This window comes from Leuciscus leuciscus, assembly GCF_965113295.1.
Source record: "Leuciscus leuciscus genome assembly, chromosome: 23".
In the NCBI taxonomy this organism is placed as follows: domain Eukaryota; kingdom Metazoa; phylum Chordata; class Actinopteri; order Cypriniformes; family Leuciscidae; genus Leuciscus; species Leuciscus leuciscus.
The window spans coordinates 33,842,291-33,856,710 of NC_138747.1; the positions used below are offsets into that span (position 1 = coordinate 33,842,291).

Consider the following 14,420-nt stretch of genomic DNA (forward strand, 5'->3'; position numbering starts at 1 on the left):
AATTATATTGTACTGACCCTTGACCCTGGCAAGTCTGCTGTGTTAGTGCTGTTGGATTTGAGTGCAGCGTTTGACACTATTGACCACTCTGTCCTCATCTCACGTTTGGAGCACTGGGTGGGCATTCGGAGAAATGCCCTTAAATGGTTTCAATCATATTTGAGGATTTCATGTTTTTCGATAGTGCTCTCAAATTTGACAAACAGATTAGTATGGTAGTCAAAACCAGTTATTTTTTCAGCTCAGAGTCCTAGCTAAAGTTAAACCATTTCTTTCTTTTAAGGATTTTGAAAGGGTGATTCATGCTTTTATTTCAACAAGGCTTGACTATTGTAATTTCCTGTATTCGGGCATTAACCAAGCAACTCTGAACCGTCTGCAAATGGTGCAGAATGCAGATGCTAGGCTCTTTACGGGTGTGTGTAAACGAGAGCATATTACTCCAGTTTTGAAATCGCTGCACTGGCTCCCAATCCGTTACAGAATTGATTTTAAAGTCTTGATGCTGGTTTTTAAATCCTTGAATGGATTGGCTCCTTTATACATTTCTGATTTATTATCCATCCACAATCCAGGAAGGTCTCATAGGTCATCCGACCAGAGACTTTTAAATGTTCCTCGGGTTAGATTGAAAACGAGAGGAGATCGAGCTTTTGCCGTTGCTGCACCAAAACTTTGGAACAGCCTACCTGTTTTTATTAGAACTGCCTCTACACTGCATGAGTTTAAAGCAAAACTCAAAACCTATCATTTTTCTTTGGCTTATAATTGTAGCTGATTTGTGCTGTGTCTTGTCTGTTCGGTGTTCTGTTTTTGTAATTTTGTTGTATATGGTTTTAAATGCTGACGATATGTGTACAGCACCTTCGTCAACAATTGTTGTTTTTAGTGGTGCTATATAAATAAAGTTGAGTTGAGTTGAGTTGAGCCCTAATAGAGAGTCATTAACAAAAAGGTAATGTTGCTTATTAGCTTGAATCTAATGCCCAGACAAGTTTAGAGCAGAAAAATAATAATTGATAAAACAGTGAAAATAGAATAATGTTGCAGCAGCTTCAGTGCTTGAACCCATAAAATACACTTGGATTAAAATACGTTTAACAAACCACACTTCTACTTGAATTATAAATGATTGATGTGACTCTACTATAAAACGTCTCAGTTACTTGTGTAACCCTCGTTCCCTGAAGGAGGGAACGGAGACGTAGTCGATGTGTCAACTGATTGGGATCACGCCAGGGAGCCAGTCATCTTCGAGTATTGCACAAACGAGCCAATGGACATTGGCATGCATAAATTCCATCACACACCCTGCTCCGCAGCGTGGGTATAAATATGGAAGTGGATGCACACACCAGTTGTTTTTTGCTAAGGAGCCGATCGGAACTCGGTCAGGGGTGGTAGAGCAATAGTGGCAAGAGGACTACGTCTCTGTTCCCTCCTTCAGGGAACGAGGGTTATACTAGTAATCGAGACAATCCCTTTCAGTCGGTAAGTAGTGTGATGTAGTCAACGTGTCGACTAATTGGGATCCTAATAAAACGCCACTACTGCTGCCACCTTCCAGTGCCTAGACAAAAGCCTCCATATCCTCCGCACCTGCGGAATGACAGGGCTTAGTCCAGGAAAGTCACTGCTGTTCCACAGGACCACTGGGAAAGCGTTACTTTCTTTGGAAGGTCTACGCTGCGGAAGCCACATCCTGCACGAAGGAGGTAACATGTGGAGAAACACATATGGACTGAGCGAATTTAGTGGGCAGTACAACATATGATATGTCACTGAGGTGGCTCCAGCCAATAACAGGGGGGAGCACAACCGGTCAGTGACGGCAGAGCAGGCTCTGCCAAGGAAGATACAGGCTCACCGCAGGGAGTCACACTGTGGAAGAATACACATACGGGATCACCGTAGGGATCACAACATATGGACCCCACCTAACACAAGTTACACAAGCGTACAAGTATCAGACGCTCCGCCACGTCCAACACCGACGGGGTGAGGAGGAACTCAACAGGGTTAGGAAAAGGGAACTCGACTGGAGCAAAAGGCACACTTATCCAGTCCACAGGAGGGGAATGGCGCAGCAAGCCGACGCTACAAACCGGGCTTAAGGTGAAGCTGGCTTCGTGTGAAGGGAGCCCACGAAGCAACCGGCCTTTGACACATAGGCTAATTTCTTAGCGAATGTGCTGGTGTTGTCCAGCCCACAACTCTTAATCTGTCAGTGAGGCATTCATGTCAACACCCAGGAAGGAGCTAAACTCTCTTTATGGAGGAGCTCACTACCCAGGTGGGCACGGTGCACCTTGGAATTTACCCAAGATGATGGCCACACTTCTCCTAGTGGGCCAACCTCTGCATGGAAACCACCTACCCTTCTGCTGGTTTCTGAGACAGACAAGAGCTGAAGAGGTCCTGAGAATTTGCATTCTGTCCTATATAACCACACAGCGGGAGGAACAGAGAAAAGTCAGGGCTGGGGCAGCCGGGACTCCGGGGCAGCGCTTGCAGGCTCACCACCTGGTCCCGTTTTAAGGGAGGGGTAGGAACCTTGGGCACATATCCAGGCCGGGGTCTCAAATAGTGAGAGTTAGCCGGCCCGAAACCAGGCACGATTCGTTGACCGAAAATGTGTGCAGGTCCCCTACCTTCTTGATAGAACAAGCAAGTAGGAGAACTGTTTCTTTAAAAACAGATTTTTAACTCAACTACCTGGAGTACTCAGGGGAGGTCTCAGAGTGCAGTAGCACTGGAGATAGGTCCCAAGAAGGTAAAGAGGGGACGCAAGGCAGATTTCATCTCCATTTCATCTTTTTCACCCCTCAACGCAAGACACAGGATGGCCTATGTTTACGGAGGAGTGGATATCTGAAGTATGCGTCCTTCAGGCCCCACGCTGCAGACCATCCAAAGGGATGGCATTAGTAATGCGTACTTTGTAGTAACCCTGAATGGAGGCTTAGACAAAGGGCCCGAATCAAGCACACAGATCCCTAATGGTCTAACTCATTATAATTTGAGTACAATGAAGAACAGGCCTCACTTAGAAGCCTGTTTTCATATCGGTTGGAGGAACGGCCCTATTGCAACCTTCACCAGTAGGAAGCGACCGCACACACGGCAGCACAATCTGAACACAGATGTGTAACAAACAGTGCTGCACATGGGCGGGGGCCGGAAGAACTGAATCATCTTAGCCAAGTCTGATGATACAAGAACCGGCTGAGTCGGTCAGGAGCACTTTTCAGTGCTACAACGGACCAACACAGGGGGCCCAATGTATCAGAGACATACTCAGAGTGAGGCAGCGGGTTAGAGACAGGGACCCAGCTCGGAAGGCCCGAAGGCAGCCCGAAGCAGGGTCTGAGTTGTAAATACCTGTCTCTAGGTAGCGGCAGAGAATGCATGAGAAGGTGTGACCGGTCTTCAAACGCACCCAATGCCACCTAATGAAGCCGTGTCTGTAGGTACGGGGGAAAACGCTGGATCAGCCAGGAGCACCGTGTAGTGCTACAACTGGGCGATCAGGGGAACCACAGATACCACAGACTTCAGGCAACAAACAGGGACCCAGCTCGAAAGGCCCGAAGGCGCCCGAGACAGGGTCTGAGTGTGTTGTGCAACTCTTACCTGTTTCTAGAAGACCTCAGTGAAGCGTGAGAAGGTGAAACCAGGTCCTCAAACCGCCGTCACTGTAGGATGGTGAATCAGAGGTAGCTGAAGGTTGCAAGGCTATAAAGGGCGCACACCGACCAGCTAACTTCTCTGGGCTCAGCAACAGAGGAATTTGCTCTTTCTTTGAAAATGTAGGTACCGCTGGCTCCACTTTTACAAGAGCCAGTGGCAGAACAGACATACACAAACAAAGACTCCTCCTGATCCTCCACCAGCGGGAGGGAGTGGATCGGTGACCATCTCCAAGAACTCTCACTCCATCCCTGAGCGGCCCGCTTCAGGGATGCTTGCGCTTGCGCTTACCACCTGGCTTGTCAGCGTCTGGAGTGGGCGGGGCGCCATGTCTGCGACCGTGTCCATGCTGAGATCTGGTTGGGGCGCCGTGTCTGCGACTGGGTCCACGTTGAGATCTGGGTGGAGGCTGCTGCGATGACTCAGCGGGGAGTAGAGGCGGATGCAGACGGATGCCCTCGGCGATGAGCAGGTGGAAGATATACCCCAGGCAGACGGGTGGAGGCAGCAGCAGGCCGCCAGAGCAGGATGTGCCGGATGGCCTGCGTCTGCTTTTGGACAGCAGAGAACTGTTGGGCAAAGTTCTCCACTGCGTCGCTGAATAACCCAACCTGGGAAATGGGGGAGTCCAGGAACCGAACCTTGTCCGCTTCCCTCATATCAGCCAGGTTGAGCCAGAGATGGCGCTCTTGGACCACTAATGTGGACATCACCAGACCGACCGCATGAGCTGGAGGGCAAGGTCGGTTGCAGTGCGGAGCTCACCTCTGAGCTCACAGTCTGAACTACCCTTTTGCATATCCATGAGTGCTTGGGCCTGGTGGACCTGAAGCAGTGCCATAGCATGCAGTGAAGATGCAGCCTGTCCACAGGCTCTGTAAGCCTTGCCCGTCAGGACGGACAAAAACCTACAGGCCTTAGAGGGGAGATGAGGATCCCCCTTCCATGAGGTAGCGGTTGCCGGATACAGCTGCATCGCGACAGACCTCTCCACTGGAGGGATAGCCTCGTAACCCTTAGTCGCAGGATAGTGAGGGAGGGGGAACTACCAAGGTGGTTTCTGGCAGAGAAAGGTGCCATCCACGACCTAATAAGCTCCTCATGCACTTCAGTGAAGAAAGGTACTGGGGCGGCGGGCTCAGGCCCAGCCCGGCCCACCCCGAGAAACCAATCATCCAACCGAGACGGGTTATTATAGTTTTGCATTTTTCATTAGTTTTTATTTTTATTTCGTTTAGACTTTTTGTTTTCAAATTCAGTTTAGTTTTAATTAGTTTTTAAAGTGGGTTTGCTAGTTTAGTTTAGTTTTTATTTTTTGCAAATGCTTAGTTTTAGTTTAGTTTTTATTAGTTTTAGTGTTAGTTTTAGTCTTTTCTTGTAATTTGGGTTATTTGTCAGGGGCAAGATTCAAAAAGGTCAGAAAAAGTATTGTGTTACAATAACTCAACAAAAACCATACAATTTTAGAAAAAAATTCACACCCCATTGAAATTCCTTTACCTCTTACAAAATCCACACGCCGTACCAAAAATCTACACATCTTCTATACAGAATTCACACCCTATACAAATACCACAGCTGTACAATTTTCACACCCTATAGGCTACTAAATGTACCCTATACAGTCAATAGCCTACTCATCTGGATTTAAGCAGCAAACATTAAGTGTAAAAGTAAAAAAATGACATAACATTATTTAATATTTGAATCACAGCTTATATAGTGTTTTGACATCGACAACCACAACCAAAAAGTGCATTTTACCTCAAACTTGCGACTAGTTAACTTTCTAAAGAAGGCGCAATCGCTTCTCGGGTCGACATTAACACACTGACAAAATTATATTCAGAATTAAAAATATTTTTATACCACTTTTTAATGTGTGATTGTGTAAAGGTGTTCACGAGATAGAGATACCAACCTTTCGCGAACTTGCTTTCAACGGCGAACGAACACTCGTTCTCATGGAGACGCGGTGTGCACGGAGGGGAAGGGCTGTGTGTGTGTGTGTGTGTGTGTGTGTGTGTGTGTGTGTGTGTGTGTGTGTGTGCACACGCGCGCATGTGAGAGACGCATGAGTGACAGAGAGATGAGGGAGAGCAGGGAAAGGAAATGCAGCTGAACGAATACGCTGCGTGTTTAAATAGCGTTAAAAAATGAAAGACCTTGACAAAGACGAAAACTAAGGACATTTACTCTATAATTTTATTTTATTTTAGTTAGTTTTGCCAAACACACATTACAGTTTTAGTTAGTTATCGTTTTTTTGTAATGCCTCGTTTTTATTTTTATTTCAGTTCACGAGTTCACACTTACGAATGATCAGAGAGTAAATGGTTATGCGTATTTGGCGTGCTGTCCGGGGGGAGGGCTCCGAGCTCGGAAATTGGGCCCGAACCCAGAGTACTCCCCCGTCTCTGGTTAGGAAGATAACCATGCAAGTGTGAGGAGATGGGGTGGTGGAGGGATGCTGAAAACTGTCGAGGAATATGGGTGAGTCAACTGCGTATATTTATAGGTTTAACTCATGCTGATTGAGTGGACCTGTTGATTACTGATTGATGACAGCTGGTTAGAATGACTTGATTGCTTGATCATTAGAACGTGTTCCTCCCGAACCTTGTTAATAAAACCTAATTTAACGACAACGTTTTTTCCCACCTTTTTCGTTCGTTTTCGTTAACGATTATAACCTTGTTCGGGACACGGTGGAGAATTCCAGACGAGCCCTACCTACCTACAGAAAGCACGGATGAAATGGCATCTTTAAAAAGACGCAAACACACCCGTGTTGCTCTTTTAGAAATGGGACCCGTCACCAGTGCCAGAGCACACAGGGGAACAATTGCGGTAACACTTTTCAGTGAAGCACTCACTACTTCCACCCTCAACCGGCTGTCAACAAAACACTCTATGAAAATGCTGTGAAAACAGTAGTTGAGAGCTTCCGTAGCTTGCGATCACCGCTGCACTTGCTATAAACACCTACACTGGGAGAGTCTTCCAGAAGAACACCGACACAACTGGTCGTTGTAAGCAACACTCTTCAGAGACATCAGTAACCTGATCGGCTCTGAAGCGAAAGACATCTGGTGCATGCATCCACTTCCGTATTTATACCCACGCTGCGGGGCGTGTGATGCAATTCACGCATGCCAATGTCCATTGGCATGTTTGTACAATACTCGAAGATGACCGGCTCCCTGGCGTGATCCCAATCAGTCGACACGTCCGCTCCGTTGAATGTGACTGACTGAAAGGGAACTAAATGAAGCTGATCTTCATCAACACAAACAGAGCTTGAGAAAAGCACAGATACACACTGTCACACACGCTGATGTCTATATGAGGATTTATTACACAGTTATTCTGACATGATATTTCAGTGACAGAAGTTCAGCTGTGTTATTAATATAACGAAGAGAAAACAACAGATTCTACTACATCTCACTGTTACTGATTTATCATGAAGCTCAAAGCATTATGGGTAGAATATCTCTACAGTTTATTCTGATTCATCAACAGTTTTGCTGATGATCCAGTACCAACCCAAAACCCCGGATAGAGCGGCTGAGTGAATGAGGTCTGGACTGTGTGGATGAGGCTCATTGTGTCTCCGTCGATGCTGTAGAAGGACAGAGTTCCTGCACTGTGATCCACATACACTCCTATTCTATGACTGATGGACTTTACATGGAGATCAGTCCGTATGTCATTGTGTCTGGTGTAGTAACTGGAGTAAGAACACTCCAAAGTCCAGGACTGATCATTACGTCCAAACCCACACTCATAAACCTTCCTCTTGATGCTTTTATATGACACTGCTATAGACACATCACCACAACTCCCCTCAATCTCCCAGTAAGAGCGTCCACTCAGACTCTCTCTAGACAACACCTGCTCATAATAATCAAATCTGTCTGGATGATCAGGATACGACTGAAGCTCTGGGTAAGTATTAGTAATCACTCTGTTCTCCTCAGACAGACGGAGGCGTTTATGCACTGTGTTCAGATCCAGAGTGAACGGCTGGGAATCTGATGGAGATAAAACACATCAGAATCAGGAATTATGAATCTGATCTTTTAATTTAGTTGCACTCTTCATGTTCAATGTATCAGCAGTGTCTCAGTGCAGTTTAATCATCATTCACATGATCAACTCTAAAACTCTTCTGTCATGTTTTCTTTCAGCTTCTACCGGAAGAACATGAACACACTCAGTGAGTTTCTCTGCTTGTTTTCTGACTTACATTGAAGGAACTCGCTCCTGGTCATGGGAACATCTGTGGAAATCAACAGACATGAAGAGTGTGATTATCATGGCAAGAGAAAGTGATCCTGCATCCATTGCTAACACATGCAGAAATCCTCCAACACAGATTTAGAAATGTCTCTGCTGTTTACAGAGCCCAGATCCTGACACAACCACTGTTGAGGGTTTGATATTAGTGACATGTCACCATATTTGATTTGGATTCTGTAGACATGAACTGATCACAGATTTGATTTGAGAGGGAATAGGACTCAAATGTCACTTTGTTCATCATCATACAAAGTAATCATATCACTTCATAAGACTTGGATTAAACCTCTACCTCCTTATTCAAAGAGACATCAATTGACTGATAAATGTCTAATGTTCAATCATTTAATAAACCTATATAATAATTCTACTGCTTATTAGAATTTCTGTGAATACACGGAAGCCACATTTTAGTTATAATATTACAATTATAAAAACGCATCATTGATGTTTGGTTTTAAATGCTGATTTCACAAAATCATATCTCTTAAATTCTTGAAAACACATTGTTATCAGATATTAATATCAATATCAATAGAATCAGCAGTATTTAAATGGGTGATTTTAACAGTAAATACAGGCTACAGTAGACCCATGTTAGTGGTGTTAGAAGTGACCCAGTTTTTGGATCTGAGTTGAATCACCCACATTAACGATTTCAATATATATTCAATATATATTTAGACTTATTCTCTCCTAAAAAGACCAAGATCATCCTGACCATACATCGAGTGTCTTCTAATAGTCACACCTTTAGTTGTCATCTTCTGATTGGTCAGTTTGAACGTCTCACATTTGGGTTACAGTCACATGGTCAAGGAAAGGGATAAAAGAAGATTGTAACAGTTGCTCTGGCTCTTTGATTCTCTGGCTCTTCTTTTCTCTGGCTCTTTACGTCTTTTTTTCTAAAGTCCCTCTCTCTCTCCCTTCCTGTCTCTCAGGTAACATTCTACATATATGCTGGGTACAATTAATGGTATATGTTTTTATTATCTCATACATCTATTTTGTAACTTTTTTAAGTGTAACTATAACCATATATTGTCAACAAATCCTTTCAATTACAAATAATGTGCTAACTAGTTTTGATTTGGTATTGACTTTGAAGTGCTACCCATTGCAATTCATTATCGTCACACTATAGCAACACATATTTAGCTATTGTAACTGCGCTTATTTCCGTTGTTGGTATAAGTAGCAATGGATGGTAATAGACGAGAAATGTACAGTTCCCTTTCAGTCGGGCGTAGTCGACGTGTTGACTGATTGGGATCACGCCAGGGAGCCTCTCATCTTCGAGTATTGTAAAAACGAGCCAATGGACATTGGCGTGCATGAATCACACGCCCCACCCCCGCAGTGCAGGTATAAATACGGAAGTCAAGTCAAGTCAAGTTTATTTGTATAGCGCTTTTCACAATACAGATTGTATCAAAGCAGCTTCACAGTATTAAATTAAAATAATACAACAAAGTTTGTTTCAAGAGGAATTTATTGATTGATAAAATTAAATTAATATCCCCAAAATATCCCCAACTGAGCAAGCCAAAGGCAACCGTGGCAAGGAACCGAAAAACTCCATCAAGTGACCTAATGGTGTCCTAAAACTCCATCAGGTGACCTAATGGAGAAAAAAAACCTTGGGAGAACCCAGGCTCAGTCGGGGGCCAGTTCTCCTCTGGCATTTATGAGCTAGAGGCCGGATTGTAGTTTGAACTGTAGGATTATATGAATGCCTGGCTGAAGAGATGCGACTTTAATCTAGTTTTAAACTGGGAGAGCGAGTCTGAGCAACGAACAGTATCAGGAAGACTATTCCAGAGTTTTGGAGCCAAATGTGAAAATGCTCTCCCTCCTTTGGTGGTTCTGGATATCCTAGGTATGACCAAAAGCCTTGAATTTAGTGATCTTAAAGAGCGCGATGGATTATAGGGCGATAGAAGATCCGTTAAATAGACTGGAGCTAAGCCGTTTAGGGCTTTATAAGTCAGTAGCAATACCTTGTAATTAATACGGAACTTTATAGGTAACCAATGCAGTGATGATAAAATCGGTGTTATATGATCATATTTTCTTGATCTCGTAAGAACTCTAGCGGCGGCATTTTGGACTAACTGTAGCTTGTTTATTGAGGATGCAGGACAACCAGCTAATAAAGCATTACAGTAATCCAGTCTCGAGGTCATGAATGCATGAACTAACTTTTCTGCATCAGAAACTGATAGCATATTACGTAGCTTAGCAATATTTCTAAGGTGGAAAAAGGCTGTTTTTGTAACATATGAAATATGATTTTCAAAAGACAGGTTGCAATCGAGTTGTAATAAGGGATCCACTGGAGGCAAGTTGAGAAATGAGAACCCAAGTGCAGTTTATTGTAACTAAAATAAAACATGAAACAAAAACATGACGTGGCATGAAAACAAAAACCATGGCATGAACATGAAACTTACACTACAGCAGAATTACAGGAAACAATACTTGACAAAGACACATGGCAAACATGAGGGCTTAAATACACAGACTAATGACAAAACAAGGGACACCTGTGAACAATGATCAGACAATTAACCAATGACAAGACATGGCAGGATCACATGACAAACAGGGAATCACATGACAGACATGGAAACAAGACATGACACAGAAACATGACAAGAACAAACCCAAAACGTGACAGAATCCCCCCCTCTAAGGGCGTCTCCCGACGCCCAACAAAACCAAAACACAAGATAAGACCAGGAGGGTGGTGGAGTGGAGGAGGTCATGGGGGAGGGATGGTGGGCCAGGCCCGTGCAGGGGGACAGGACATGGGACGTGGCATGGCGTGGACGGGCCTGGGTCGTGGCATGGCGTGGGCGGACCTGGGCCGTGGCATGGCGTGGGCGGACCTGGGCCGTGGCAAGGCGTGGGCGGACCTGGGCCGTGGCAAGGCGTGGGCGGACCTGGGCCGTGGCAAGGCGTGGGCGGACCTGGGCCGTGGCAAGGCGTGGGCGGACCTGGGCCGTGGCAAGGCGTGGGCGGATCCGGCAGTGCAGGAAGCCAGGGCGGATCCGGCAGTGCAGGAAGCCAGGGCGGATCCGGCAGTGCAGGAAGCCAGGGCGGATCCGGCAGTGCAGGAAGCCAGGGTGGATCCGGCAGTGCAGGAAGCCAGGGCGGATCCGGCTGTGCTGGAGGCCAGGGTGGATCAGACAGTTCAGGTGGCCAAGGTGGACCAGACAGTTCAGGTGGCCAGGGTGGACCAGACAGTTCAGGTGAACATGGCGGCGCGGCCTCCATGGTCCTATCAAGGACACTACTGCCCCCCCCAAAAATTTTCTTGGGGACAGCTATGGGGTTATGGGCTGGAACAGACAACGACTCCAGAACAGAAATGACGTGAAAAGTCTCAGCAGTCGTGACGTGAACAGGATCTAGCTCGGCAGACGTGACGTGAACAGGCTCTGGCTCGGCAGACGTGACGTGAACAGGCTCTGGCTCGGCAGACGTGACGTGAACAGGCTCTGGCTCGGCAGACGTGACGTGAACAGGCTCTGGCTCGGCAGACGTGACGTGAACAGGCTCTGGCTCGGCAGACGTGACGTGAACTTCAAATGTGTGCACCGACCACACACACCATATGGCTGTGGCCATAATTGTTAGTGTAGCCATAACTGAGGGCTCAGGTTCAGGCGTGGCGGCGGCCATCTTGTCAGGAGACACAGGCTCAGTGGCGGCCATCTTGTCAGGAGACACAGGCTCGGCGGCAGCCATCTTGTCAGGAGACACAGGCTCGGCGGCGGCCATCTTGTCAGGAGACACAGGCTCGGCGGCGGCCATCTTGTCAGGAGACACAGGCTCGGCGGCAGCCATCTTGTCAGGAGACACAGGCTCGGCGGCCGCCATCTTGTCAGGAGACACCGGCTCGGCGGCTGCCATCTTGTCAGGAGACACCGGCTCGGCGGCCGACGTGGCGTGAACAGACTCAGACTTGGCAGGCATGACGTGAAGAGACCCAGACATGACGTGAAGAGATTCAGGCTTGGCAGACATGACATGAAGAGATTCAGGCTTGGCAGGCGTGACGTGATGTGGTTCAGGCTTGGCAGGCATGACGTGAAGTGGCTCAGGCTTGGCAGGCATGACGTGAAGTGGCTCAGGCTTGGCAGGCATGACGTGAAATGGCTCAGGCTTGGCAGATACTGTGGGTTTGTGGGGATTCTCCTCCTGGATCTGTCTGCTGCCTTCGACACGGTGAATCATCAGATCCTTCTGTCCACCCTCTCATCACTGGGCATCACAGAAACTTCACTCCACTGGTTTGAGTCCTATCTCACAGGTAGGTCCTTCAAGGTCGCATGGAGAGGTGAGGTATCCAGAGCACATCAGCTGACCACAGGGGTTCCCCAGGGTTCAGTTCTTGGTCCCCTCCTCTTCTCCATCTACACCACATCACTGGGACACATCATACAGGCACACGGTTTTTCCTACCACTGCTATGCTGATGACACACAGCTCTTCCTCTCCTTTCAACCAGATGATCCCACAGTAGCTGCACGGGTCTCAAGCTGTCTGGCGGACATCTCCACATGGATGAAGGAACATCACCTGCAGCTCAACCTGGCAAAGACTGAGCTTCTCGTCCTCCCTGCCAATCCATCTCTACAGCACGACTTCACCATCCAGCTAGAGTCATCATTAATCACCCCATCAAGATCGGTCAGAAATCTTGGAGTAACGTTTGATGACCAGCTGACCTTCACAGATCACATTTCAAAGACAGCTCGATCATGCAGGTTTGCACTGCACAACATCAGGAAGATCAGGCCTTTCCTAACTGAGCATGCAACACAACTTATCGTCCAGGCCCTGGTCATATCTAGGCTTGACTACTGCAATGCCCTTCTGGCTGGACTCCCAGCATGTGCGACCAAACCCCTACAGATGATCCAGAATGCTGCAGCTCGTCTTGTCTTCAACGAGCCCAAGAGGGCCCACGTCACTCCTCTGTTCATCTCTCTGCACTGGCTACCTCTAGCTGCTCTCATCAAGTTCAAGGCATTGACGCTTGCTTACAGAACTATCACAGGCTCAGCTCCCTCCTACTTTCACTCACTCCTACGAGTCTACATCCCTACCAGACACCTACGATCGGTCAACGAGCGACGTCTCGTGGTTCCATCACAGAAAGCCACAAAATCACTTTCCAGAACATTCTCATTCACAGTTCCATGCTGGTGGAACGCTCTCCCCACCCTCATCCGGAATGCAGAATCCCTGACAACATTCAAAAAACAGCTGAAAACCAATCTCTTCCGTGAGCACTTAACCTTATAGAAAAAAAAAAAAAAAAAAAAAAAAAAAAAAAACATCACACATCGAAACACCACTTATCAGGCTTATGCTACTCTGAATAATACTTGAACTTCGTATTTTGAGCACTTCCTGCGTTGTTGTTGCTCTTGCCTCTTTATGATGACTCGCTGAATTTAGTCCTAATTTGTAAGTCGCCTTGGATAAAGGCGTCTGCTAAATGACTAAATGTAAATGTAAATGTAAAACCCACAGTCAATGAGGAACCGCTCAATAATAGGGCATAGTCCATGTATTGTGCCAGAGACCAATGAATTTTCCCCCCAGGTAGCTGGTAGCAAACAGGCTCATTTAAACCTACCCTAAAAATGTCTTTGAGCGCCACATCATTAAAATCCACCAGGTGAGAGAGTTCACAAAATTCTGCCACATACGTTTCAATGGGAAAATTCCCCTGGCGTAGGTTCAGGAGGGCAACCGCTGGGTTCATTGTTGTAGGTCAAGTATTCTGTAATAAGGGATCTACTGTAGTGTAAGTTTCATGTTCATGCCATGGTTTTTGTTTTTCATGCCACGTCATGTTTTTGTTTCATGTTATATTTTAGTTACAATAAACTGCACTTGGGTTCTCATTTCTCAACTTGCCTCCAGTGGATCCCTTATTACACGAGTATAACACCCAGGTCTTTTACTGTAGAGGATAAAGTAACAGGACATCCTATGATGTTAAAGTTGTATTGTGCGAGGTTTTGTGGGCGGTTTTTTGAACCGATAAGTATTACCTCTGTCTTGTCTGGATTTAATAAAAGAAAATTATGCGTCATCCAATCTTTTATATCTTTAACACACTCTGTCAATTTGGAAAATTTAGCGTTTTCATCCGGCCGTGATGAAATATATATTTGAGTGTCATCAGCATAACAATGGAAACTAATTCCATGTTTCCTTATAATATTTCCAAGTGACATCATATATATTGAAAATAACAGAGGGCCTAATACAGATCCCTGCGGCACTCCATAGTTTACTGGAGTTATGATCGATTTTTCTCCATTTAAATAGACAAAATGGTAGCGGTCAGATAGGTATGATTTGAACCAGCTTAGTGCTTGTCCTTGAACACCAGTATAATT

At 46.0% G+C, this 14,420-nt stretch overlaps 1 protein-coding gene across 1 annotated transcript; it reads right to left on the minus strand.

Annotated features, from left to right (window-relative positions):
• Positions 1-7,016: 7,016 nt before the first annotated feature.
• LOC309487448 (tripartite motif-containing protein 16-like) lies at positions 7,017-8,010 on the minus strand. Its single transcript, XM_082155113.1, has 2 exons — positions 7,943-8,010; positions 7,017-7,727 (listed from the first exon to the last, which is right to left on the minus strand). Exons 1-2 carry the CDS (start codon positions 7,965-7,967, stop codon positions 7,189-7,191), a joined length of 564 nt encoding a protein of 187 aa, XP_082011239.1. The 5' UTR covers positions 7,968-8,010; the 3' UTR covers positions 7,017-7,188.
• Positions 8,011-14,420: the final 6,410 nt, after the last annotated feature.